This window comes from Poecilia reticulata, linkage group LG23 (genome assembly GCF_000633615.1).
Source record: "Poecilia reticulata strain Guanapo linkage group LG23, Guppy_female_1.0+MT, whole genome shotgun sequence".
In the NCBI taxonomy this organism is placed as follows: Eukaryota; Metazoa; Chordata; class Actinopteri; order Cyprinodontiformes; family Poeciliidae; genus Poecilia; species Poecilia reticulata.
This window is the reverse complement of record NC_024353.1, coordinates 13,134,282-13,161,570: the sequence shown is the minus strand read 5'-3', so window position 1 is coordinate 13,161,570 and position 27,289 is coordinate 13,134,282. Positions and strand designations below refer to the sequence as shown.

The 27,289-nt window shown below is 40.5% G+C and overlaps 1 protein-coding gene across 7 annotated transcripts in view; it reads left to right on the top strand.

Annotated features, from left to right (window-relative positions):
* Window positions 1-27,289, top strand: part of ipo8 (importin 8) — an 88,352-nt gene that overhangs the window by 53,822 nt on the left and 7,241 nt on the right. For 4 of the 7 annotated variants that reach the window (XM_017302713.1, XM_008401210.2, XM_017302712.1 and 1 more), the window contains 12 exons: window positions 4,904-5,003; window positions 5,495-5,571; window positions 7,667-7,783; window positions 7,882-7,971; window positions 8,096-8,261; window positions 8,351-8,511; window positions 13,518-13,643; window positions 19,431-19,506; window positions 21,267-21,392; window positions 21,857-21,954; window positions 22,048-22,143; window positions 22,411-22,631. In XM_017302713.1, the coding sequence (XP_017158202.1) occupies window positions 4,904-5,003; window positions 5,495-5,571; window positions 7,667-7,783; window positions 7,882-7,971; window positions 8,096-8,261; window positions 8,351-8,511; window positions 13,518-13,643; window positions 19,431-19,506; window positions 21,267-21,392; window positions 21,857-21,954; window positions 22,048-22,143; window positions 22,411-22,631 (1,454 nt within the window). The remainder of the gene's footprint in view (window positions 1-4,903; window positions 5,004-5,494; window positions 5,572-7,666; window positions 7,784-7,881; window positions 7,972-8,095; window positions 8,262-8,350; window positions 8,512-13,517; window positions 13,644-19,430; window positions 19,507-21,266; window positions 21,393-21,856; window positions 21,955-22,047; window positions 22,144-22,410; window positions 22,632-27,289) is intronic. The other 3 variants (XM_017302711.1, XM_008401209.2, XM_008401208.2) reach the window with 2 other exon arrangements.

Here is a 27,289-nt window from a genome sequence, read left to right as displayed (position 1 = left end):
GACAAAGTCAATCATCGAACTGCGGCCTAGGGCGTCCTGGTGCCAAGTGCACATATGGACGCCCTCATGCCTGAACATGGTGTTCGTGATGGACAATCCGTGACGAGCACAGAAGTCCAACAACAATTAACACATCTATAAATAAAAAAAAACTTCAGTTTAAAAAAATATATATATAGATTACAGCACAAAATGCTTGTCTACTTCTGGGCCGTGTGGTGGTGGCTTTCTTTCTGAGCATGATCCAACATACAAACGCTTATGACGCAACATGCTGTATTYAGRGTTAGYTTCAAGTCTCTCTWGTARTTTGGAGCAGAGGTTGYCGAGCTCCTGGCTGTGGAAACTTGATGATCTCACAATCCAGCCCGATTCACCCTCGAAGACGCCATCCTCTTCATCAGACATGAGGTCAATGGTGACACCTTCCCAMAAGGAAATCTCCTCTGCTGCCAGGACGCTCTCCCTCGCCTCCAGCAGCTGTTGACACAGAACAGACATTAAGTCATAAAGAATCTTTATGAAAACATATTGTTGAAACTATACTGACATGTTGAAGTGTCTTGGTTTAGAAACACCAAATATGGGGAGGTGTAATCAATTTGTCATTGAAAACTATGGCTATGTGGTAAAGTATCAACTCCTGAATATCATGTGAATAAACATGATATTTAACAAAACATTGATAAAAGTACTTAAGTGATTTGTCATTAACCATTGAGGCTACATTAAAATTATTGCACACCATCTTGTCCCAAAATTTCTTCTTAAGAAAATTTAATGTCATTTTTCTTTTCACTGCTGATTACATTCATACACACGTATATAAAAACATGCATGCAAAACTGATGCATTTGATGGAACTGTGACATCTCTAGTAATAAATCTGACCTGCTTCTTTCTTTAGCTACATCTGGATGACTGGCAGTAGGTCCTGGATGCAGCTGGAAAACATTTTTGTGCATTGTCAATACATAGCATAATTACATTATRTACATAAACAATGTTGAAGCATAAAATATCAWCATTCTAAAATRGTAGATACTCACACACAGTTGCATCTCTGTCCTCATCACGGACATCAGAACATTCCAGAAGAGTCTGACACATGTGACTCTCATTCTGTGGAAATAAATTTAAAATTAAAAAAAACATTGTAGCAATATATCGCTTTCTCAAAAATACTTAAGTAAATAAGTTAAAATTATTGTACAGTCGGGAATCAACGCAGTGATTATACATACCGGTTTCATGACTTCATCCTCAGATCCGTCCTCCGTCCGCCATTTTGTAGATCTCTACTGCTTACCACACTCTGCCTTGCTGTACTGCGTTATAACAAAATAAATAAAATAACCGTATGATCAGTTTTCCTTACAAATATGCGAGTGTTCACTATTCAAGAAAACAACAGACCGCTTTCTGTAAGAAACAAACAAAGCAACTGGCCTCGCTCCACGTGTTAATTATAAAAGCTTTCTTACCGGGAGTTCGGTCTTGTTGGACCGCCGCGGTGTCATCTGTTGTTTTCCGCCGGAACATTGCTTAATATCAAAACGATACTGAAAAAGTAACTCTGTGAAATAGGACTTTTTCCACCATTTCACACAACGCACGGGTATTTTCGTTTATGTTGGGTGTAGCAGTTAGCACTCGTTACCACCGGTGCAAATCTTCGTCTGGAGTTTAATGGCGGCTGCTGGACTGGAGTGTTAAATGAAAGTTGACAGAAAAAAATACATTCTAAAAGTTATTTTTTCAAAAGTTACATGACAGTATATTTTCTTATTATAATTAATTGCAAAAATGTTTTTAGCAATTAATTATATGTTTATTTACTCAATTCTACTTTGAGCTGTTTCTTTTTAACTTTATATAGAATATGATTCATAATCTGAGTTATATTTAGTGCTTAACTAACAAAACTTTTAAAAAAGAATACAAATGTTTATACTCTATCAGAAGGTATCACATACTTTCAACCATTTTGTTCTTCAATTTAAACTCAAGAGTTAAGCAACTGAATACTGAWAAATCATCTGTAGTTTCTTAAGTCCTGYATTGTGATGTGGAATGACCACTACCACTCCAATATACCATGACTCTGGGTCTTTAAAGCAATCAGTGAACATTARCATTMGTTTGAATATTATTCACAAAAATACTTTATGTACAATGAACCACTCTGGAACATGTTTTTTATTATCATTTTTGATTAAGTTGTGCAATTCCTCCCATCACAAGATAAATCTTCAGATAGGAGGAATGTCAAAGTAAGATTACGTTTCACAAAAGTCTATTGTATGTATTCATGCATATTCTTCTTTTATATCAATTCAACCAAAACTTAAGTTTTTCAGTGCTCCTAACACACATGTAGTATATATTTTAATGGATAAGATAGATAGTTTTCTCCAAACATACTTCTTTATGGTGAACAGAAATTAAAAAGGATTAGCTACAAAATGAATAAGAGTCAAAAGGCGGTGCTCAWCAGTTGATTTGCATTTGCATGGCTCTCAGCAMCTTCATTTAAATACGAAAACCTCTGCTAGGCACAAGGGGACAGAGGTGATAGGGGAACACGGACACAGCGTTTTTGACCATTTCTGGCAGTGTTCGACTCTGACAAAAACCTCTTGCCGAAAGCCCTCAACCTCCATGCGCACGGCAGAACAAGGTGTCAATAGCTGACAAAAATCCCATTTTTTGTCCTGTGTAGCCTGAACAGGAATATCTAGTTTATGTATTGGATGAACATTAGATTCTTCTTTCATTTTCTTCTTATTTTGCTCTTTCCTTTGGTTTGTTATTTTGTTTGTATTTCCTTTCAATTGCTGTAAAGCACTTTGAATTGCCTTACTGCTGAAAACGTGCTATATAAATAAAATTACCTTACCTATTAGCAGTTCCACAATTTTTTTTTATAAACACTAACTTAAGAGACATGAAAGCATATCTCTATCTTGGTTTTTTTTCTATTTGTCCTCTTTCTTTTCTCTCTCCCTGAAGGATACGTCCTTTTTTTGCTACCTTGTTTTGCTAACTTATCTTCTACGGTGCTGTGGAGGTTTGGAAGTGTTCTGCACATTGAACGGCAGCTCATATTACTGGTGAAGCGTGACCTTCTGCAGCCACCAGTGGGCCTCCAAAAGCAATTTGTTTATTAATTTTTCTCTTTGTCCATAAAAATAATGATTTCTACATACATCATCAAATATATATTATTGTAAAAACAAATCACAACTTTAAAATGAAATTGTGTGTTTTTGGTATGATAGAAATCTTTACAAAAAAACCCAGCTCCATTTAGGAAGCCCCTAAGTGGCTCCGGGGCCCTAATTGGCTGCTTAGTTCAGACATGCCTTGGGCTGACCCTACAATGCAGGGCCCTACATTTTTCTAAAATCATATCGCTCACCAGTAGTTTTGCTAATTTCTTAAAAGATTTTCTGTTTTACAGGGATGAATTGAGATTTTAAATCCATAGAAATAAAAGGCATATTTGTAAGTTTCCTTACACTTATCCATATTTTGATTATAAACAAAATGCTTGCTATCTCTCCTTGCTTTGAAAGTAGTAAAAAAAAACACTACCTTTATTAGCTATAGGTTAAACAATAATGATGCCAAACTTTTTCAGCGTGTTTCAAGACCATTAAGACACACACAATAAAATCAGTCATTCCCATTCACAAACATTCACACTGATGATAGTAAGCTGCTGGATTGCAACAACAGCTTCAGCTTGACAGAAACTGGTTGAAGGAAATTAGATGTAATAACTCATAAATTTAGATTCTTCAAAGAGTTATTGAAGATCGTGATGGTTGTTGGCAGGAAAGATCTTCTGCAGCGGTCTGTACTGCACTGAATCTGAAGAAGCCTCTAAATGAAGATGCTCTACCTAACCAAGATAGTCTCTTGAAGTGGATGGTCGGTGTTATCCATAATGTTCTTGATCCTATTAAGAATTCTCCTTCATCACTATTTCCAGAGGTTCCACAGTCATCCCCTGAACAGAACAAGCTTCTTTATCAGGCTATTGAGCCTGTTTGGGTCTCTAGTTCTGATGCTGCTGCCCCAACAGATGACAGAAGAAGAGATGACACTCTTAACAACAGACGTACAGAAGATCTGCTGCATCTTGCTGCAAACCTTGAAGGATCTTACCTTCCTCAAAGAAGTACAGTCTTTGAGGACTGTATCTGTCTCTTATAGATGCTTCACCGTTGCGTCTCCAGTCCAGTCTGTTGTCAAGGCAAACACAGAGGTATATTTGTAAGTTTCCTTACACTGATCCATATTTTGATTATAAACAAAATGCTTGCTTATCTCTCCTTGCCTTGAAAGTAGTAAAAACTTCTTCTCCCATGATGGAAACAGGGTTTGATCTAATCCTGTCCCTCCTGAAATCAATAATTATCTTCTTTGTTTTGTTCACATTTAAGATGAGATGATTGTTCTCAACAACACAAATGTTGCTTTGACATCCACTTTCCCTTCAAGATTGTGACACGGGTCATCTCCCCAAAATGAAAATCTCTAAATATTTTTATAAGAGGTTATATTTTTTTAGAACATAGTTACGTTCTTCCTTGTAAGCTGCTGAGCCTTATTCTAATTTTGAAACAGCGCTATATGCACATATTTGACATATTGTATACCTTCTCGCTTATAAATAAGCATGGCAGGCCAAATTGGAACCTCACTGAGGTCATGGTTACTTGAAGTTTCCTTGTTTGTTGTGCTTTTGCAAGCCTTTTCTATGCCTTTAAAAAATATTTATATTAAACATGAAACATTGTTATTTTATTCCTATGAGCATTTTTTTTGTTACTTTAATCCCCGGTTCTGAATGCAGCAGTTAGTAAGGATCCATAACAACCTTTATCTTTTTCAGACTATCTGCCAAGAAGTCATCTTCCCTCTAATGTGCTACAGAGATGAGGATGAGAGGCTGTGGCAGGAAGACCCCTATGAGTACATTCGAATGAAGTTCAGTGAGTGTTCAAACATCCAGACTTGACTGTAAAAATATGATCATTTTAACACACAGATAAAATATGTTAAAATCTGATCATTTTGTTCATTGAAACCTACCATTAAGGTTAACTGATGGCATGTGATTGTAGCATTATTTTGGTTTCACCTCTGTATTTTTATTCAATGAGCATATGCTATGAGTCTCCATTTACAGCAAAACCAGTAATAATAACAACAACAATAATAATAATAATAATATATTTTATTTATTGGCCTTTAGAGCTTCAGATCTCAAAGGGCACAAACAAAACAAGCAATTGTAGTGGATAAAAATACTTCAATAAATGAATAAATAAGAGATTAAAACCAACATCTAAAAAAAAGGGAAAAAAAGTTTAAACCTCAGATAATAAATGTGTTTTTGTTAAGCTTTCAGTTTGATTCGGTCCTGCTGCTCTGCTGTCTCTAGATGATTTGGTTGTTTTTTGTGTGTATTTCTTTATTGCAGACATCTATGACGACCATTCTCTTCCAGCAACCGCTGCACAGAGTCTCCTGTGTAAAGCTGCTCGCAAGAGAAAAGAGGTCAGGAAGATTGTGGGCCTTTTGTGCGAATATTACACAATTCAGGTTGGCCTGGTAAATGAAGTAACTCCATAGACATTTTCAGTGATTTTAGATAAAGCTGAAGAGGCAATATTGACAATGAAATTAAGTACTGGAAAATAAAGATACATGATCAAAGAATACTTGGTTAAAGTTGCCGTAAGTAACTTTTATGAAAAAAAAAAGTTTACATATTTAATAAACCGGTCACTCTGAGAGTATAGCATAAAACAGATAATCTATAAAACAGATAATCTACAAAAAAAATCAAGCTCCTCTGCCTTCTCCCACTGCTCCAAGTACTAACTGCAGAAATACACCACTCTGTCAGAAATGACCAATTATGGCCAGTAGTTGTTTTTCTGCCATTGGTACATTAAGCAGCGTGTACACAGCATTGATTGTCAGCGTTAAGACCTTCCTCCTATCTCTGATTGGTTCTTTTTGACTGGCAGTTATTTTTGTAGATTGCAACAGTAGCTAAGAGAGAAGGTGAAGCTTGACTTTTTTTCATAAATTATCTGTCTCATACCATACTTTCCCCACATAGTGAAAATATGTAAAAAACAGATTTTTGCTCAGATGATGGTGGTAGGAGTTTGTCTGTCAATTGGTGGGTTGCTGGTTCAATTATCGCTTTTTCCGCCTGTCGTGTCCTTGGGCAAGACACTTGACTGCTGGTGGTCAGAGGCCCCTGTGGTGTGGTGCGTGGCAACCACGCCTCTGTCAGACTGCCCCAGGATCGCAATGCAGTAACATTTGAATGTGTCCGTAAGTCATTGAATGACTGAATGTTGTGTGAAGCGCTTTGGAGTTCTCTGGAGTTGATAAAGCGCAATGTCGGCCAGCTCCTATTAATAAAAGTTACATACTGTAGCTTTAAAAACACTAAAAATATTAAAAGAACTTTAATAACATATTACTTAAAAATAAGGAAAATTTTTAATACAAATTTTAGATCAATTAAATACCAAAGAAAGGGTATACCATGACTTTTAAAAAAAATAGAAACTATAAAGACAGATCACACTATTGTTCATGTAATGCAGTCTTTCTCAAACTGGTGGTCTGTGGGCGCCCTCTAATGGTCCACGAGATACTGCAAATAAACGACCATTGTTATGCCGAGAAATGCATGCTTACGGACAATTGCATTCCTTGTCGCAAGCATTGCTCTAAACTAGTGGTGCCCAAAGTGGGATCTCGAGGGCCGGCATCCGGCATGTTTTAGTTCTCTTCCTGGTTTAACGCACCTGGATCAAATGATGGCTCATTAGAAGACCAAAGAAGAACATTGACATGCTGAAAAAGTTACTACCACCAAAGAGAGAACTAAAACATGCAGAATGCCGGCCCTCGAGGACCCACTTTGGACACCACTGCTCTAAACTTTCGCAGATTGATGAGAAAACGGATTGAAATATGACCGAAGAGACAACTTTTAAAGATATTCATAACATTATCATGTCTCATGAGCAAGTAGTTGTTGCTGTAGCAACAACTACTTGCTGTAGTTGTTGCTACAGCAAGTAAAAAAGAGGCAGAAAGACAAAAACTAAGACATATTAAGGAATTCTGCTTACCTGACATTTGAAATTGACAAATTCAAATGTCCATAAGGTTCTAGTTAGTGCTTGACTAATCAAAGGGCTTGAAAGCCAGCAGTCGGTGATCATCTCTTTTCTAATCATCATATATATGTTGAATAAAAGTGGCTCAAGAATGTTGCCTTCAGGAACCCCAAGTCTAATCTGCAATAATTTAGCACGAATAACAGAAAACAAACTTCCAAGGATACTTTGTAGACGGAAGTCCTTCATTTGTTTATCTGAGAAAATCCACAATAAATTTAAACTTGTCCATCTAACTCTCTTTTTTAAGTCATGTAGGTTGTATTCTACCTTGAATAAGAGCAGTTTAACTTAATCATGAAAAGTACAAAATTAAACTACATTTATTTTCATAATGAATGGATATAGACTTTGGGCCTAATCTGTAAATAAAGATGTTCAGAAAGGTTTGAGTTTGCATGTTTTCAAAACATAACTTGAAGTTGACGGTTTCTGCTTGTCAGATTCTCCCTCAGATGATGGCGTTCTGCCACAAAATCCTGGCAGACCCCTCTACTGACCCCCGGAGTAAGGATGGAGCACTGCACGGCATTGGAGCTCTTGCTGAGCTCTTACTAAAGGTATATGGGAGTCCAGTTCTGTCACTCATTTAGAAAACATGACTGAGTAAATCCTGATACCATATTTGATGTATTGTGTGTTAAATCTCATTTCAAAGAAGAGAATATACAGAGAGCAGATGGAGTCAATGCTACAAAACTATGTGTTTCCACTGCTCAATTCTCCAATGGGTTACCTTCGAGCCAGGGTGAGTAACAGTCCCATCCATTCACCTTTTTTTTTTTTTTTTTTTTTGAAAAGTTGATCTTAGTCTTTCAAAGATCCTGTGAGTGGATTAAACAAACCTGGACTTTTCTGCTGTGATCTACCAGTCATGTTGGGTGCTGCATTGCTTCAGCCCACTGTGTTTCCATAATGAGCTGGTACTTAGGAACGCAGTGGAGCTGGTCAGACAAGACTTGATAGACGACAAAGAGATGCCTGTTAAGGTGGAAGCAGCCATTGCTTTGCAGACACTTGTGAGCAACCAGGAGCAAGGTGCATTAACCAACATTTTGAATGTTATATGTTTTATGATTAAAGGAAAAAGCATAATCCTTACACTGCAACCTCTGTTCTTTGTGTAGCCAAAATGTACATCAGGCCATGCATTCGCCAGGTGATGCAGGAGCTTCTACATGTGGTCAGAGAGACGGAGAATGATGACCTTACCAACGTCATTCAGAAGATGATTTGTGAATACAACCAGGAGATGGCTGCTATAGCAGTGGACATGACACAAAACTTGGTAGGAACAAGCTATATAAGTGGTGTTAGACATTGTCTAGCTCTACCAAACTCTTACTGCACTGCAAGTATTGTTTGAAGTGCATCTGACCTCTAGTTGATGGAGAAGCACCATTCAGTTTGAGTCCAATAATTTTTTTCCCACATTAATTTATTAAATAAAGCAAAACTAAGAACTCTCACAATTTATGGTGTGTAAATGTATGAACCAATATTTGATGCACTTTTTTTTAGTTCAATCATAAAAAGAGTCAATTATAAAACATAAATGGGGAGAATGTAATTCCTTCATATTCTTATGGCTTCATAATGACTACCTCTTTCAAAAAAACTGCAGCAGGTTTTCCTGTGTTTATGAAAGAAGTAATATTGACTCTGAAACTATTTTACCTAATCGCGTTGATTGGCCATGACCCATGTCTGAAGTAAGGTATGAGGATGTTGACTGATTGTTTTCCCTTGTTGTTTTATAGTCATGGCCTCTACTTGTTCAACTCAAGCTAATTTGTCTGTGGAAGTAGCACACCTAGTTGGGGCTCATAGACAGCTGTATTTACAAAAGCTATAGATAGCCAATCCATACCCTCCCATAATGTCACTGTGTCATAATGGTATTTGTCCTTTCACTGAAGCAAACTTAACAGTATCCAAAATCTAGATATTTACCAGTAGAGGTTTGTAGATCGATCGGCCGCCGATCATAATCAGCCGATTTCCGTGAAAAAGTGTATGATCGGTGATTGCCGATCACGGTCTCTTGTTGCCAATCACACAAATCGATCACCTGCTTCTCATTTCGCAGCATGCCTGTGCTGCTGGTCTCCTCTTTCCTTCACATTGCGCAAATGCACAGCAACAAATCCTAAGCGATGTGGTGTGGAACTATGACGCACTGAGTGAATGGGGAAGTTTGCGTGTTGCAGCGGAAATTGAAGCACTTCAAAATGCATCAACACGAAGCTAATATGGCATAAAAACAATGCCATACTTGACGGAGTTTGGCTACATCGAGGCTCACTGCAGTAAAAAAAGACATATGGAGGATCAGATAGCAGGTAAAGCAGCGCACAGCTACAAACACCCGGATTAGCATGACGGTCAGAAAGCTAAACAAATGCTTTATCTGACGAACCGTCAGATAAGGCGGTGTTGGTGTTCCCGCTAAAGCCTGAATCCCAAACAGCGGACATATCGACATATCACGCAACTGAGAGTCCGGTGGATATCGGAGATGATATGTGGAAATGTTTATTATTATATGTAAAGGTCCTTATTATATATGTTTATGTTTATTCAGTTAAAAATGTTAACTATGAAAAAACACAGTCACCTCTAAATAATAGTGCAGCAAATGGAGCAGCTGCTCCCGTCGTCTTTCATCCACCGCCTTTTCTTTTTGTTACATCTTTTATCTCTTAAAATGACTCCACTAACTATCACTATTGTTTCTACATCGTCATCCATGTTTGGTTATTCTAAATTCCCGTATGCTATGTTGGGAGTTTTGTGGAGTTTCTTCTGGAATTGCGATGTTCGTGACTGGAATCGGTTCGTGTTGCTCCTGCCGTGTGGCTGAACACGAACTGATCGAACCTGTGGTACTTTTATCAGCTCTGTGGTCACAGAGATTTGGAGAATCAGCCGACAATTCTTAAATCTTGCCGTCTAAACCAGACTTAAGATTCTCAAGCTCTACTCCTCTCCTCTCGACCACTGCCCAAACGCTCTCTGACTCTTGTCGCTATGGTAACGTTTACATATCCCTTAAAAATAAGATGCAGATGCACCACAAAAACGAACATTTTAATTTTGTGAAAATTTTAACTCACGATAATGACTAACGGAGCCCTGAGCTTGTTTCTCTGCAACGAGACGGTCCCATCTGGGAGTGAAGGGAGACAATGACACCCGAAGTGTTGCTTATATCCACAGCCTGCTTGGTCTCTATGTGGCGAAGCAGTTTGAAGCTTCATTGCCTCATTAGCAGCCGGTCGCCGCATGTTACGCAGAGCGGCTTGTAATGTGGGGCTCACCTACCGGTCCGGGATAAATCCATTCTCCTGTTTCTTCTCTGGGCCTTTTCCCCTTCGCAAAGAAACTTTTCAAAGACATCTGATCTGTTTCTTACTCATTTTGCTGCTTTTGGGCTCAATGTTTGTGCGCAAGTAACAGAGAGATTCCGGTTAAAGGATTTTCAAAATAAAAGATCCTCCAGACTCAAATAATACATAAAATGTAAATATTTCATTATTTCTTGCGCGGCCCGGTATCAATTGGTCAACGGACCAGTATCAGTCCACGGACCGGGGGTTGGGGACCACTGCTCTATGGGGTTCAGGTCAGGAGAGTTGGCAGGCCAACCCTCCTATATTTCACCAAAATCCAAGTCAGTCTAAATTTTACTATCCCAATACATGGAAAACCAACAAATTTGATGAAAATTTAGCACAGGGTTGCCATAACCAAGTATAGCACTCAGCTTGAGAGCTACCTACAAAACAGGTTTCGAAGGAACATACGGTTGATCAGGCCTCTGCCTTTCTCAGATCAATATGATGCCATTTACACCATACAATTCTGTGCCAACTTTAAACCCATTTACACAATACAGGATGTATATTTGAGGAAAACAATATTCTATTACAGTTATATTGCTGAACTGTCCATATACAGGACTCTAAACAAATGAATTCACTCAAAACCAAGTAAGAATGGACTGGGATTTTTGGCTCACAGAGTTTGCTAAATCCCTAAAATCAAAAGGTCTTTGAACCATGGATTCAATGAGTCTGTTCACCCTTTTGCTGACACTACCCACCCAAGTCTTAACGACCTGGTCAGTATTCTCTGAGGGATGACACATGTCCATGTTAGCATCTGAATTTAGAGGAAGAACCTAAGTGTCCGTAGAGTGAGCTTGACCCACTGTCTGTAACTGTCCTTCTGCCACATGACTATCAGCATGTTCACCTGAGCGTTCCAGCACACTGTGAGGTGTCACAAGACTCTGGTTGGATAAACCTGGTTCTGACATGTCTTGATCCAGAGAAACATTGCTGTCACAGTTTGTCGATTTACTCATCTCCCATGCATTATCTCCATCATCCAAACTTTTCTCAGCCGAAGCATCAAAGGAGTACGACAGGCCTTGTGCCTCCTCTGCTCCGACAACAGCGATCTCATTTTGGGCTGTTTCCACAGGTAGAAAACTGATGTCCAATGTCAGGTTCCTGTGCACAATTTTTTTGTTACCTTGCTTGTCCTCCAACTTGTATGTGTGAGTTTGAAGGTTCCTGTCAACAACTGTGTAAGCTGTAGCACTCCACTTGTCAGATAACGTTTTCTTCCCTCTTTCAACCTTGTTTGCTAGCAAGACTCTGTCTCCAATGTTCAAATGGGTACCTTTCACTTTCCTGTTGTACCCTTCTGCCTGTTTATCTTGTTCTTCCACAGCAGGTGCTTGAGGTATCTTAGCTGTCTCAAAAACTCTCATGTGACAAGAGAGTTTTTGCATAGTTCTTGTAATAGGTAGTCACCGGATCACACAACACCTGTTTGAAGATCGCATCCACAGGGAGCCTCGGAACCCGACCAAACATGAGTTGGAATGGAGCAAATCCCGTAGTCTCGTGAACTGTTGCATTATATACAAAAGTCGATGTTTGTATTTGTTCAGGCCATTTGTTCTTCTCTCTGAGTGGCAATGATCTGAGCATGCTGTCAAGTGTGCGGTTGAACCTCTCAGTGCCCCCGTTTCCCATGGGATGGTACGCAGTGGTGTGAGACTTTGATATTCCCACCAGTCGAAGCAGTTTAGCGATGAGCTCACCTTCAAAGTTTGCTCCCTGATCCGAATGGATCCGTTCAGGAAATCCATACACGCAAAATACGCGGTCCCACAACTTTTTAGCAACCTGCTTTGCTGTTTGATTGGTGCATGGAAATGCGTGGGCTAGCTTTGTGAAATGGTCGGTCAGGACAAGCACATCCACTGAGTTTTGCTTTTTATCTTCTGCACTCCAGAAGTCTAAACACACCAACTCCATTGGAGCAAAGGTTCTTATGCTTTTAAGAGGGGCTCGAGCAGAAGGTTCTGGTGTTTTGGCGAGAATGCCCCTCTGACAACACTTGACATACTCCATCACATCAGTACATTTTGAATATTTTAACACATAAACAGAAGACAACTTTATATGCTTAGCTCAGTTCGCGCAGCTCGGCACGAACTGAGGAGGGCAACGGGAACACACAGGATATGACGCCAAACAGGAAGCAAGAAAATAAAAGCATCACCACCAAAATAAAATACAATTCAGAAATTAAGAAAAACTAATATACATATATAGTGAGGATGGATTTGGGGTGAAATATACACCGTTTTTACAGACTTGCTACACTAACATGAGACAGATAATCTCTGAAAAAATAATCGATCTCCTCTGAAAAACCTGATCTCTACTTACCAGATTTTTTCAAACATGGTAGACTACCTAATGGTGAGGCATTTTCTGTGTAGTTACTAATGATTAGACGTGTGTCCTATCCATAATCCAATATTTGGTGGCATCATGCTAGTCTTCCTTTCTTAGTAAGTATCTGAACATTAATCTTCTTACCTATAAAAAGTCTTTCTGTCAAATCCACAAATACACAGAGGGGTGCGAGTTCTTACAAATGATGGGTACCTCCCTGTCATCTTTTCTTATCAAGAGGTATACGATAAAATGACAAATTTATTTGTATCCTTGTCTGTTTGTGGAACTAACTGAGAAGCACCCGATGACCATTTTTACACTGAAATCAAATGCATAAAAACAATATTAGGCTACCAGCTGTTTTTTGACGAGCTTCACAGAAGTTGACATCCGCATTAGTTGTCAACTCTGTCATGGCAGAGTGTGCCATTTTCTGAAGAGTGGCATCACAATAGAGGAAGCGGAGCAGACACATGGGAGGAACATTTTCTGTAACAGAGTGCAAACATGACTTTGTGTTTTCTGCCACCAGGCGGAGATCTTTACGAGAGTTCTGCAGAGTGAAGAGTATGAGGAGAATGAGGAAAAGACTGTGATGGCTCTGGGCATCCTTAGCACAATAGACACAATCCTTACTGTCATGGAGGACCACAAAGAGGTATCTCCCACACGCTCATACACCCACCAGTAAAAAAACCCGCAGAAACATAAACTATTTAAGGATATTCATCTTTGACACTAAACATTTTTTATTCACCAAACACATTTTCTGCAGCATAATTTGTTTCCTTTTTCGAATTTACTGTTGAACTAATGCCTCGCTCTCTTCAATCAGAATCAGAATTCCTTTTTTGTCATCACGCACAGCGAAATTTAAAATAAGCACCTTCTCGGTAGTCATTCACTACTTAATCAGAAGCGGTAGAAATTAACTTACACATTTCACATTTGAGGTGCCAGCTTCACCTCAAATGTGTGACTGTCACTCAGTCTTAAAGACAAAGTGACATCTGAAAGGAGCTCTGAGCAACATTAGAGCTCCTTTCAGCTCTAATGTTGAGCTGAAACAGTCAGCTGACATGATGTGGGCACCTTATCTGGACTGCCTGGGTGTTTCCTTTTGGAGGCTTCTAGGCATGCTTCATTCGAGGGAGACACAGAGGAAGAACCAAAACTCACTATATGATGCCTAGGGAATTGTCAAGGCACCATCAAGACATCTCCTTCAGGACATGTGCAACTGCTTGAATGATGTTTCATTGTAAATTATGTTTGGATTTTTAACTTTTGTTGTTAGGCATCCAGCTTCTTTATGCTTTTATGTCTTATAGTTAAATAAATAAACTTTGTTTTCCCCATTTTTTTATTTCTCTTATTTGTTTATAATTGTAAGACATCTTTATTCTGTCCTGATTCTCAGAGATTTTTCTTGGTCTGTGAGAATTCTGAGTTTTAGAAGCCCATCTTCCTCATCTATACAATTCTCATGTTACACCTTGTAAGAAAATAATATTCTAAAATTGTGTTGTTCAAGGTCTTCCTCTGTTACTTTTATCCTGATTTATTCATTTCTGGCTAAAACTGCATTTTTGAAAAATTATTCCCTCTGTGTTTAGATGCTGTGCAACTGCAAGGGCTTTTGCTGATGCTTTTGGATATTTGTGATGATGTGCAACTATAGCAGCAAAGTGATATTTTACAACCAGGAGCAGTTGATTAATATTTCAGTCAGAAGCTGAAATAATATCTTAATTGCAGTCCTACACCCCAGATAAGTTGAAAAGAATGTGTCATGGATGCAAGGCAAGAGCAATGATGTTTAATCTTGTTGTTTGATCTGCATAAATATTGTTACGATGTGGAACAAAAGAAAGTATCATGAATTAATCCACTGTCAGATTCACATTGACTTCCACGGCTCGTTTTTTGAGTTAAAGTTGCTTATTTGAGTAAATGACGGGTATGATCACATTTTTTAGTTGAGAGTAGTTTGGAAAAATATATGTGGGCTAATTATGCATTCAACCAAATTGCTATTGTTTTCTATTGTTTTCTGTCCTTCATATAAAGTGCCTCAATTCCTCATATCCTTCATGTGTGTGAGGTATCGCTTACGCACTTTATTTAGCGTAACATCAGTAAATCTGTGATCGATCTATTTATTTGTCTCTTGATGTGCCATCCATCCATCCATCCATTTTCTTCCGCTTATCCGGTGTCCGGTCGCGGGGGCAGCAGCTTTAGAAGGGAGGCCCAGACTTCCCTCTCCCCAGCCACTTCTTCCAGCTCCTCCGGGGGAATCCCAAGGCGTTCCCAGGCCAGCCGAGAGACGTAATCCCTCCAGCGTGTCCTGGGTCTTCCCCGAGGCCTCCTCCCGGTGGGACGTGCCCGGAACACCTCACCAGGGAGGCGTCCAGGAGGCATCCTGACCAGATGCCCGAGCCACCTCAACTGGCTCCTCTCGACGTGGAGGAGCAGCGGCTCTACTCTGAGTCCCTCCCGGATGACCGAGCTTCTCACCCTATCTCTAAGGGAGAGCCCAGCCACCCTGCGGAGGAAACYCATTTCGGCCGCTTGTACCCGTGATCTCGTTCTTTCGGTCATGACCCAAAGCTCATGACCATAGATGAGGGTGGGAACGTAGATCGACCGGTAAATCGAGAGCTTYGCTTTTTGGCTCAGCTCTCTCTTCACCACGATGGACCGGTACAGCGCCCGCTTCACGACAGACGCTGCCCCAATCCGCCTGTCAGTCTCCCGCTGCCTTCTTCCCTCATTCGTGAACAAGATCCCCAGATACTTAAACTCCTCCACTTGAGGCAGGACGACCCCCCTGACCCGGAGAAGGCACTCTACCCTTTTCCGGCTCAAGACCATGGCCTCGGATTTGGAGGCACTGAGCCTCATCCCGGCCGCTTCACACTCGGCTGCGAACCGCTCCAGTGAGAGCTGCAGATCACGTTCCGATGAAGCCAACAGGACCACATCATCCGCAAAAAGCAGAGATGCGATCCTAAGGCCACCAAAACGGATCCCCTCAACACCTCGGCTGCGCCTAGAAATTCTGTCCATAAAAGTAATGAACAGAATCGGTGACAAAGGGCAGCCTTGGCGGAGTCCAACTCTCACCGGAAACGAGCCCGACTTACTGCCGGCAATGCGGACCAGACTCTGACACCGGTCATACAGGAACCTGACAGCCCGTATCAAAGGGCCCGGTACCCCATACTCCCGGAGTACCCCCCACAGGGCCCCCCGAGGGACACGGTCGAACGCCTTCTGCAAGTCCACAAAACACATGTAGACTGGTTGGGCGAACTCCCATGCACCCTCCAGGACCCCGCTGAGGGTGTAGAGCTGGTCCAGTGTTCCACGACCAGGACGAAAACCACACTGCTCTTCCTGAATCCGAGGTTCGACTATCCGACGGATCCTCCTCTCCAGGACCCCTGAATACCGAGTCCACCATCCGGCGTCTCAGGAGGGGGAAGCAGTGCAGCACCAACACTGTTTATATTGGGGATGGTGCGCTGCTGACCTCAACTCGGGACGTTGTGGGCCGGTGGGCGGAATACTTCGAAGACCTCCTCAATCCCACCAACATGCCTTCTGTTGAGGAAGCTGAGCATGGGGACTCTGGGCTGGGCTCTCCAATCTCTGAGGACGAGGTCGCCGAGGTGGTCAAGAAGCTCCTCGGTGTCCAACAACAGAACACCGCTTGGGTTCAGATCGGGGGGGCCGTTCCTCCCAACCATGCCTCTCCAGGTCTCACTGTCATTGCCCACGTGAGCGTTGAAGTCTCCCAGTAGAACAAGGGAGTCCCCAGGAGGGGCACTCTCCAGTACCCCSTCTAAGGACTCCAAGAAGGGTGGGTAATCTGAACTGCTGTTCGGCCCGTAAGCACAAACAACAGTCAGAACCCGTCCCCCCACCCGTAGGCGGAGGGAGGCTACCCTCTCGATCACCGGGGCGAACCCCAACGTACAGGCGCCCAATGGGGGGCAACAAGTATGCCCACTCCAGCCCGGCGCCTCTCACCGTGGGCAACTCCAGAGTGGAAGTACGTCCAGCCCCTCTCAAGGAGACTGGTTCCAGAACCAGAGCCATGCGTCGAGGTGAGGCCGACTATTTCTAGCCGGAACCTCTCAGCCTCGCACACTAGCTCCGGCTCCTTCCCCACCAGAGAGGTGACGTTCCACGTCCCAAGAGCCAGCTTCTGCAGCCGAGGATCAGACCGCCAGGGTCCCCTCCCTTGGCTGCCGCCCATAGAACAATGCACCCGACCCCTTTGGCCCCTCGGACAGGTGGTGAGCCCATCGGAAGGGGGATCCACGTCTCCTCTTTGGGCTGAGCCCGGCCGGGCTCCGTGGGTAAAAGCCCGGCCACCAGGCCCTCGCCATTGTGCCCCACCTCCAGGCCTGGCTCCAGAGTGGGGCCCCGGTGACCCGCGTCCAGGCGAGGGAAAACGCAGTCCAAAGTTTGTATTCATCATAGGGGTCTTCGGGCTGCACTTTGTCTGGTTCCTCACCTAGGACCTGTCTGCCTTGGGTGACCCTACCAGGGGCATAAAGCCCCAGACAGCATAGCTCCTAGGATCATTGGGACACTCAAACCCCTCCACCACGATAAGGTGGCAGCCCAAGGAGAGGTGTGCATTCACCTGAATTACTTAAGCCTGACTTAACATAGCTGCACCTCCTGAGCCTGGTTTGGTCTTTGTGAAATGGAGAAAGCCAGCATAAACTGATGGGACTATGTCAAACCTGAGAAACCAGGCTTGACATAGTGCCATAGCAGGATTTCGTAATCCTACTTTTGTGAAAAAGCCCTCTGGATGACACCATATATGTTTGCAAGCACTATATCATTGCTGAATCCATGTCAGGGCTTGAAGTAAATCTATCTTTTTAGTTAACAATCTCACGTTGCCATTTATGATGGATGGAAGAGATATTCAATGTGTCAATGTGCACACCTGATCTTCCTTCTCTCTCTCTCTCTCTCTCTCTYTCTCTCTCTCTCTCTCTCTCATCTTTGCTCCTCCTCTGCATCTGTGATGCCTCCTTTTCTGAGATTTCTGGCTTCAGTTGTGGTATTATTTTAGCTTTTCCTAAGTTAATCAGCTGCTTCCTGTATGAACCACTATGGTTCATACACATCATACAGTTATGATGTGTAACCATAGCCATCATACTATTGTTATGATGGCTATGGTTACACATCATAACAAAATAGCAAAGTATTGGCAAAAATCAGTCCAACTACACAGCATCCAAAACAAGGAGGAGCGATATAATTGTAGAATCAAGGACATGTTACTATAAAGTGTCGTTTCTGTTCTGCAACCCAGATATTGAACTGTAAGCAATAAGTTTTGTCCATACCAAAATAGTTCAACATTGCTTTTTCGGCAGCTTTTTGCTTTCCTCTGTTAGATGTTGCTGATAATGCAATGCCAGTCATTAGCTCAGTTGTTACTGAAAACCTATTTTTTGAGCGAATATGTAGTGATTTTAACCAGGTCTCAGTCTGCTGCAACAACTTTTTAACTGTTCCACCAGAGAAAACAAAACACTGGATTTATTTCATGTGAATGCAGTGTTTTTAATGTTGTTTAAAGTCCAGATTAAAGTACAGAGAGGACTGGGCTTCTGAAATTGTGGGACGAATTGCTTCTTTGCTGCACAGTGGTGCAATTGGTAGCATTGTTTCCTTGAAGTAAGAAGGTCCTGGGTTTGATTCCTGGCCTCAGGTCTTTCTGCATGGAGTCTCCATGTTCTCCCTGTGCATGAGTGGGTTTTCTCCAGGTTCTCCGGCTTCCTCCCACAGTCCAAAAACATTATTGTCAGGTTAATTGGTCTCTTTAAATTCTCCTTGGGTGTGAGTGTGTGTGCCTGGTTGTTTGTCCTGTTTGTCTCTGTGTTGCCCTGAGATGGATTGGCAACCTGACCAGGCCTCTCACCCTTTGACAGCTGGAGATGGGCACCAGCAACCCTCCTGACCACAGTGGGATAAGGGTGTAAGAAAATGGATGGATGGTTGGATGGAATTGCTTCTTCACATCAAGACTTCCACAATAGTTGACACTTTTTTCTGGTTTTAAAGCCAGACTGAGTCCTTGTATTTCTGCTGTTTATCCTCAGGTTTTTTATTATTTTATGTCATTTACTTTTCCTTGGGATAAAGTATACAAAAATTTATTTTTTTTCTGTTAATTAGCCAGTTCTCTGGGGAGGTTTAGTATCTCGGGAAACACACTTTTATTCAGACTTGCCACTTAAATGTTACATACTTTTATGATATGATTTATAAATAATTAAGACTTTAGCTGTTTTAATAAACTAGATCTGTTCACAACTGAATGACCTGTATGCATGGTAAGTCTATGTATATGAAGCATTTGCATAATGCAATCTCAACACTGAAACAATTTCTTCTCCTTTAGATCACTCAGCAGCTGGAAGGGATCTGTTTGCAGGTGATTGGCCTGGTGCTGCAGAAGCCCATCATAGGTATGGCAGGTGTGTGTTCACAGGAGGTGTAGTGTTCTTTATTCTTTTCTCAAGCACATAGATCCAGTTCAGCATCAGGTTTACTCTCTGTTGAAGTGGAAAAATATAAAACTATTATTAATATTATATTTGTGACAGTCCCACTACAATGAGTATTAAGCAGCAGATTTGTGAACGTAGGCAGAACAGTGCTTATATAAACTTATTCAGAATTTGTCTCAAGTCGACTATAGTCTTAATCTCACCCATGCTGGTTGATTCATAGTCTGCTCGGGATAAATGGACCTATGTTGTACTGATCTAGCTAACCTAGTCAGATTCACTTTTCAAAATACTTTTATACACAAGCCACATTCATTCAGCCAGTATCACAAATGTGCACACTTGGAGTAGGCAACTTGGAGTTGGTGGCTTTCCCAAATGTGACCAATTGGTAGAACTGAACCTTGGACTGTGATGGTGATGTTGCTCCTCCAACTAAACACTTTGCAAACAAAAGTCTTTGTTAGATAACCTGCTTTATTTAGATGTGAAGCAGCTCCTAACTCTTTAAGAGGAGTTAGGAGCTTCCTAACTCCTTAAAGATACTAGGGCTGTTGTAAACAAATATTTTAGCAATTGAGTATTGATTATTCTTACAATTAATCGAGCAATTGGATAAAAAGAAGATCAAATAAAACATTGGTAAATCTAACATAACAGCAGTGTTACATCAGTTACAACAATTGGACTGATATCAACATCAGTCCAATTTTTCATATTTGAGCTTCCCTAACAATAAATTTTAAGTAGTTTAGAAAACTAACCTGTAACAATAACAGCTCACTTTCTAAGTTAACCTGAAGAAAAGTTGTACAAAAATCTGAAATTATATTCAATTTAATAAGAGGCAGGCTCACATATACACTTATTAAAAAAGTCTATATTCCAGCTTTCCTTTTATGTTTTCATTTTCAGTCAATTTAATAGATGAACTCTCACCTTGCCCAGCCATTTATAGCTTTTGTGTTTGTGTTAATGACGGGATTTGACACCTTCATTCATCACACAGAAACACATCTACCAGCTGTGTACGATGCCCTCTGCCATTTGTTGAGACCAGGATGATATGAAATTTATTTTCCGGTTCTTCCATAAAGCTACGCATCTAAAGCACAGCCGACCGCAGTGTCCGTCTGTCCACTCACCTGTATAAATACATCTTCAGTCTTCTTCCCCACCATTCACTCTGAGCCGCCACCAGGAAGCACCTCCGGGAGGAGAAAAGCTGCCGTACTCCGAGCATCGCCCCAGTCATTTTAAGGATGCTTATTGGTCCCCCAAAAAACGACGGAAACCCAAACATTATCATCAATTAATAAAATCGTCCCAGGCCAAACTTTAAAATTGGACGTTATTCTGCTAGCACTTAGCTTTTGTCAACAGCTCATAGGTAGAAGTGACAGCGCTGCATGACGCAAATAATAACCCGGACGGAATCATTCGAGGAATCATTTCAGTCCTAAAAGATACACTTACTCAGTATTTGATAGGTATATGTCTTTCTTTCTTCCAACAGTTTTTTCTTATGAGCCGTATTGGCTGAGCCATCCATACATTTTTTTGTGTCACTAACATTTTCAGTTTATTTTGGGTCACTTATCCTCTTCCATGGACATGGTCTAAACTCTCTCTCTTTCTCTAGCTCAGATTTATTTAAGAGTTCATCTCAGCTTGTCTGCATCTTCACTGCAGATTATAAATGTGTGTGTGTTTCCTGTTCTTTGCAGAGTTCTATGAGGAAATCCTGTCTCTGGCCTTTGGCCTCACCTGTCAGACCATCTCCCCTCAGATGTGGCAACTGCTTGGTGTCCTGTACGAGGTGTTCCAGCACGATTGCTTCGACTACTTCACAGGTACTTGCTTATAAATCTAACAGCACGGAACAGTTAGGAATGTATACTGCTTTCAAAATCCATTATAATTTCTTGCAGGACAGTGATGTACTCCAAACCTTTAAACATGGAAAAATAAAACAATTCTGAAATAAAATACTTTTAGAAGACTTGCTGACTTAGCTGTTAAATTTCAGACATAAGAGCTTAATTGATCCAAAAATTATCATAAGAAAATGATTTCAATTTCAAATTTAACTTGATTTTTTATTAAGATTAGATTAATTACAGAAAAATTCAGCTGTAAAGTTGAGCTATTTTGTGAATAAATTCTTGGACTTGATTATAACAGCAGCCATCTACAAGAGCAGTGTCATTGACATCACTGTTTTTATTTCATTTTCAAAGTAATTTGGTTACTTTTTTCTTTTAAAGTGTTGATCCATTTTGTTTTTTATAGTTGATCGATTTTATTTGTGTTGCAGATATGATGCCTCTTTTGCATAACTATGTTACTGTGGACACAGATATGCTTCTGTCCAACCCAAAGCACTTAGAGGTCATTTACAGTATGTGCAAGAAGGTAAGACTGGAAAAACATTTTGCTGCTGTGCATTGTGAAGGTCCCTGCCTGTCTGATGACGTTTAACATCTTCTCTATCCTAACATGCTGAAGGTACTAACTCTGGATGCTGGTGATGATGCAGAGTGTCATGCTGCTAAACTTTTAGAGGTGATCATTCTGCAGTGCAGAGGCAGAGGCATTGAACAGGTCAGAAGCAGCTCCAATACCCATGTATTCGTGTGGAGACATTTTAAAATTACATTTTATGCTGCTCCTCATTCTTTAATTTTAGAAACCACCATGTTTAAGAATTTTTATATATATATTATTTTCAGCTGTTCACCTGGACAAAAAAGTAGTCAGAACAAACTCCTTGTTTCCACACCATCAGCACTTCCACCTTCTTTTCTCTTGATGTTTAGTAATAGACCAAAGGTATGGTTAACATCCACATTTGTGTATTTTCTGCTCTAGTGTATCCCTCTGTTTGTGGAGGCAGTGCTGGAACGTTTGATGCGGGGGGTGAAGTCCAGCGAGCTGAGGACCATGTGTCTGCAGGTGGTCATTGCTGCCCTGTACTACAACCCAGCTCTGCTCATTCAGACTCTGGACAACATGCACTTTCCTCACAGCCCACAGCCCATTACAGCCCACTTCATCAACCAGTGGATAAATGACACTGAATTCTTCCTGGGGTAAGAGTAGAATCAGCATGAAACCGTCACATTTTCTATGTCCTTATTTAATAAGTGGTATAAAAATGTTCACTAGATTTTTTTTGTACCTATTGTGAATTATTCATTGCACAAGTTCATTTCCTATATTGGCCAGATGAGGGCAGCAGAATACTACACTAATACATTTTATAACGAGAGTTGCTTAATTGTCAACAACACACTACTTTGTGTAATGAGTTGAAAATCAAATTTCATGTTCATTTAAATGTCTCTTTTCATTAGGGGCATGCCATAGCAATGCATAGGGAGAGCAGTGACTGACTAGCAAAGCAAGTCAGTCACTGCCTCCATGCAGGCCTCCATGGCAGGCACCTATTGTTCTACACCCAATAGAATGTCTCTTTATTATTATTATTATCAGTGAGAATGCATTCAAGGCATTCTCACTACTAGTGTTTCTGTTTTTCTTTATTATTATTATCCAATGTTCCGTACGTTTTACTGCGCTTAACTACTTCTACTATCTTTCACTAATTGTACTAATTCATATATCAAAACGTTCAGCTCCTTCAGGAGAATGGTGCTATGACTTTTGGTAAACTTCACTGTTGCACTTTTAGAAATAATTGCCCTTTTGTGCAAATCTTTTGCCCCATTATTTCCTATGGTGGAACTCTGTAACTGATTTCAGTTACTAGAGTGTCCACTCTAGTAACTGCCGTTTTTGAACTTTTTCTGCACTTTTAGAAACAAAATTATGCTGTTCATACATATTTCACTGTAGAGAAATAATTTATGCATTAAAATGTAGCCACTAGTGTCTACTTTATGGAATTATTACTATCATTGCTACAGGTCAAACTCCTCTGGAGTACAGCCATGACACACTTTCTCCTATTCTTTCAATGTATTTTTCTCTTGTGCTCTGTTTCTATCTCTTTTCCTTTTTTCCCTCTGTTTCTGTCTCATTGTGCTTGTTTACTTTTCTGTATCTCTTCTACTTCTACTTGCTTTACTATCTTTTACTGGTTTTACTATCTTTAACTTGTCTACTTTTCTGTATCCTTTCTACTTCTACTGGTTTTACTACCCTAACCCTTATATATATATGCACAGATTTTATAGCCTAAAAGATTTGAAAAAAGCCGATTAGTGAGTTGCTAATATGTAAACAAATGGCAGTTCCGGTTTGCGGCAGAATTTGTGCCCATAAATTATACAAAGCTTCATGGGGGCTAGGAATAAGGTGGATAGATATATAAAATATGTGATTACTGTCAACATGGAGACTGAAAAACCAAACAAGTGAAAGAGTCTTCTTGAAAATATGAAAACCATTAACATTTCTCCTGTTCTCTGGGAGCCTCTGGATGTTGATGTGGAAAAGAGAAGCATCAGAGCAGATATAAGAATGAATGGAAAAGAAGTCATGGAAAGTATCAAACAATAATTTTACCACAAATAAATCCCTCTCAATATATCACTGTTGCCTGTCTGTTGCAGGCAGCCAATCAGAAATCACGGAGTCATAAGCACGGAAGGGAATCACAAACAAACTAATAATAATAATAATAATAATAATAATAATACATTTTATTTGTAGGTGCCTTTCTGAACACCCAAGGTCACCTTGGCATAAAAACAAGCAAATTATAAAATACATACCGGTAATAAAAAACATAAAAACACAAACAAGATTTATAAGACAGTACAAAGATAATTAAAGGTTGTATGCTAGTTCAAACAAATGGGTTTTGAGTTTGGACTTAAAATATTGGAGAGACTCGATGTCCGGAGATCAGGTGGGAGTGAGTTCCAGAGTTTGGGAGCAGAGCGGCTGAATGCTCTGCTCTCCATAGTGACAAGATCAGCAGGGGGAACAGTGAGATGGACAGAAGAAGAGGACCTGAGGGAACGGGTGGGTGTGACAATGTGAAGGAGGTCCGAGAGATATGAAGGTGTGAGGTTGTGAACTACTTTAAAAGTTAGAAGAAGTATTTTATAGTTGATGTGATTGGAAGCCAATGGAGCTGTTGTAAAATAGRTGTGATATGATGAATTAAAAGAGCAGCTGAATTTTGAACCAATTGCAATTTATACAGAGTTTTCTGTGGCAGACCAAAGAGTAGAGAATTACAATAGTCTAAACGAGATGTGACCACACTGTGGACCAGAACAGCAGTGGAGTGCGGAGTGAGAGAAGGACGGAGACGGCGAATATTTCTGAGACGAAAATAAGCTGACCGAGTGATATTATTGACCTGGGAGGCAAAAGAGAGGGTGCTATCGAGGATGACACCCAGACTCTTAATCTGAGGGGAGGGAAAAATGGAGGAGTTATCAACTGAAATGGAGAAATTATCAAGTTTACTTAGTATTGAATTAGTACCAACTAACAGAAGTTCAGTTTTACTGGAATTTAATTTGAGAAAGTTAAGAGTAAACCATTGTTTTATTTCAAGAAGACAGTCAGTGAGGGAGGAAAATGGAAGCATAGAATTASGTTTGGTTGAAACATAGAGTTGGGTGTCATCTGCGTAGCAGTGAAACTGGATGTTATGTTTGCGAAAAATATTACCAAGGGGGAGGAGGTAAATGATAAACAACAAGGGTCCCAGGACAGAGCCCTGGGGGACACCTGAGGAGACGGGAACTGGGCGAGAGGAAAATGATTTTAACTGAACAAACTGAGAGCGGCCTGAGAGATATGAACGAAACCAGCTGAGAGGTGTATTTACAATGCCAAGAGAGGATAATCTGTCAATGATCAAATCAAAAGCCGCAGTCAGATCAAGRAGAAGGAGCATCGATAATAAACCAGAGTCAGCAGCCAGGAGGAGATCATTTGTAATTTTAAGAAGAGCTGTTTCTGTACTGTGGAGTGGACGGAAGCCAGATTGGAATTGTTCATATAAATTATTGCTGGAAAGATGAGAATGGAGTTAGCAGCAACTGTCTTTTCTAGAATTTTTGAAATAAATGGAAGATTTGAGATAGGACGAAAATTATTGAGTTCACTGGGATCTAAACCAGGTTTCTTAAGTATTGGGGTTATTGCTGCAGTTTTGAGAGCCAAGGGAACAACAGCAGTAGTAAGGGAAGAATGTATAATTTTTAGTGATGAGAGGGAAGAGAGAGGGGAGGGTCGCTTTAACAAGAATAGTGGGAAGAGGATCTAAATGACAGGTTCAAGATTTAGATTTTTGAATTAATTTGGTACAGCTCATCAACCCTAACCCATCAACAGAGAGAAGGCTGAAGACCGAGAATGAATTGGTAGGACAACTGAAACTGGGACAGGTGATGTTAAGGCGAGACTGGGAATAAGTTCCTGATGGATAATTTCTATATTAGAAGTAAAAAATGATACCAAAGTGTTACAAAAATCAGAGGTATACAGGTGGGGAGGAAGGGAATCTAGTGGTTTGGTRATGTTTGCAAGTACAGAAAATAAAGTTTTGGAGTTATCCTTGTTAGAATTGATTAAAGTGGAGTAATATGTTGATTTGGCTGAAGAAATTGCATCCATTTATAAAAGAATGTGACTGGAATACAAGTCTTTGTGAACAGTGAGACCAGTTTTTCGGTACAGTCTTTCAAGGCGACGACCTTTTGTTTTTAACTGTTGAAGAGTGGAATTAAACCACTTCTTTTATGAGTAAAAGAAACAGGTCTGGTTTTAAGTGGAGCAAGGTTGTTCAGGATGTTGTGAAGACTTTTGTTGTAGTGAGCCAATAGTTCATCTGTGGAACTATTAGCTACCTATCAGCAGTAGGTAGTCTATTAATACAATGTGATAAATTATCCAGGTCAATGTCCTTAATTTTATGGAAGGTTATGTCACGTGGGGGGTTAGATTTAGAAAGTGAAATATGAACTCCAAATGAAAAAAAAAAAGATCTGAGAATGGCAGGGAATCCGCTTTACAGTCAGTGGGTGTAACTCCTGAGCAGCAGATTAAATCCAATATATGTCCTTTAGTATGCRTGGGAAAAGTTGTGTATTGCTGAAGTCCAAAGCTGTCCAAGCACGATATGAAGTCTTTGGAAAGTGGAGACTCTTGATTATCAATATGAATGTTAAAATCCCCAATAAACTATTACATTTGGTGAGATCGTAGAAAGATGCATGAGGAAGCCAGCAAGCTCAGAAATAAAATCCTTATTATATTTCGGAGGGCGATACAAGGCGGCAATTATAGTGGGAGTTGATCCAGATGGTTGACATACAGTTGCTTCAAACGAATGACAGACAGGGACAGTTACAGGTGTAACCCTCCATTTCTTGCGGTAGATTATGGCGTTCCCGCCCCCTCGGTCAGAAACACGAGGTTGAGCAATGGAAGCAAACCCTGGAGGAGCAGCGTCGTTAAGAGGAGCAAAGTTGTTCGGTTGTTGCCACGTTTCAGTTAAGCACAGAAAATCAAACTTTCGGTCAGAAATGATATCCTGCACAAGATATCCCTTACTCGTGAGTGAGCGGATGTTAAAGAGACCAAAGTTGATCGTTGTGCTGTGATTGACACCCTCATTAGCTGACCTAGCTACGCGGGCTAGCACACTGTGCTCAGCTTTGCGACCGGTGTTTCTTCGTGGATGACGAAATAAAGAAAAGTAGACAAGGTAAAAAATAGTAAAACTGGCATTTACACACACACACACACACACATATATATA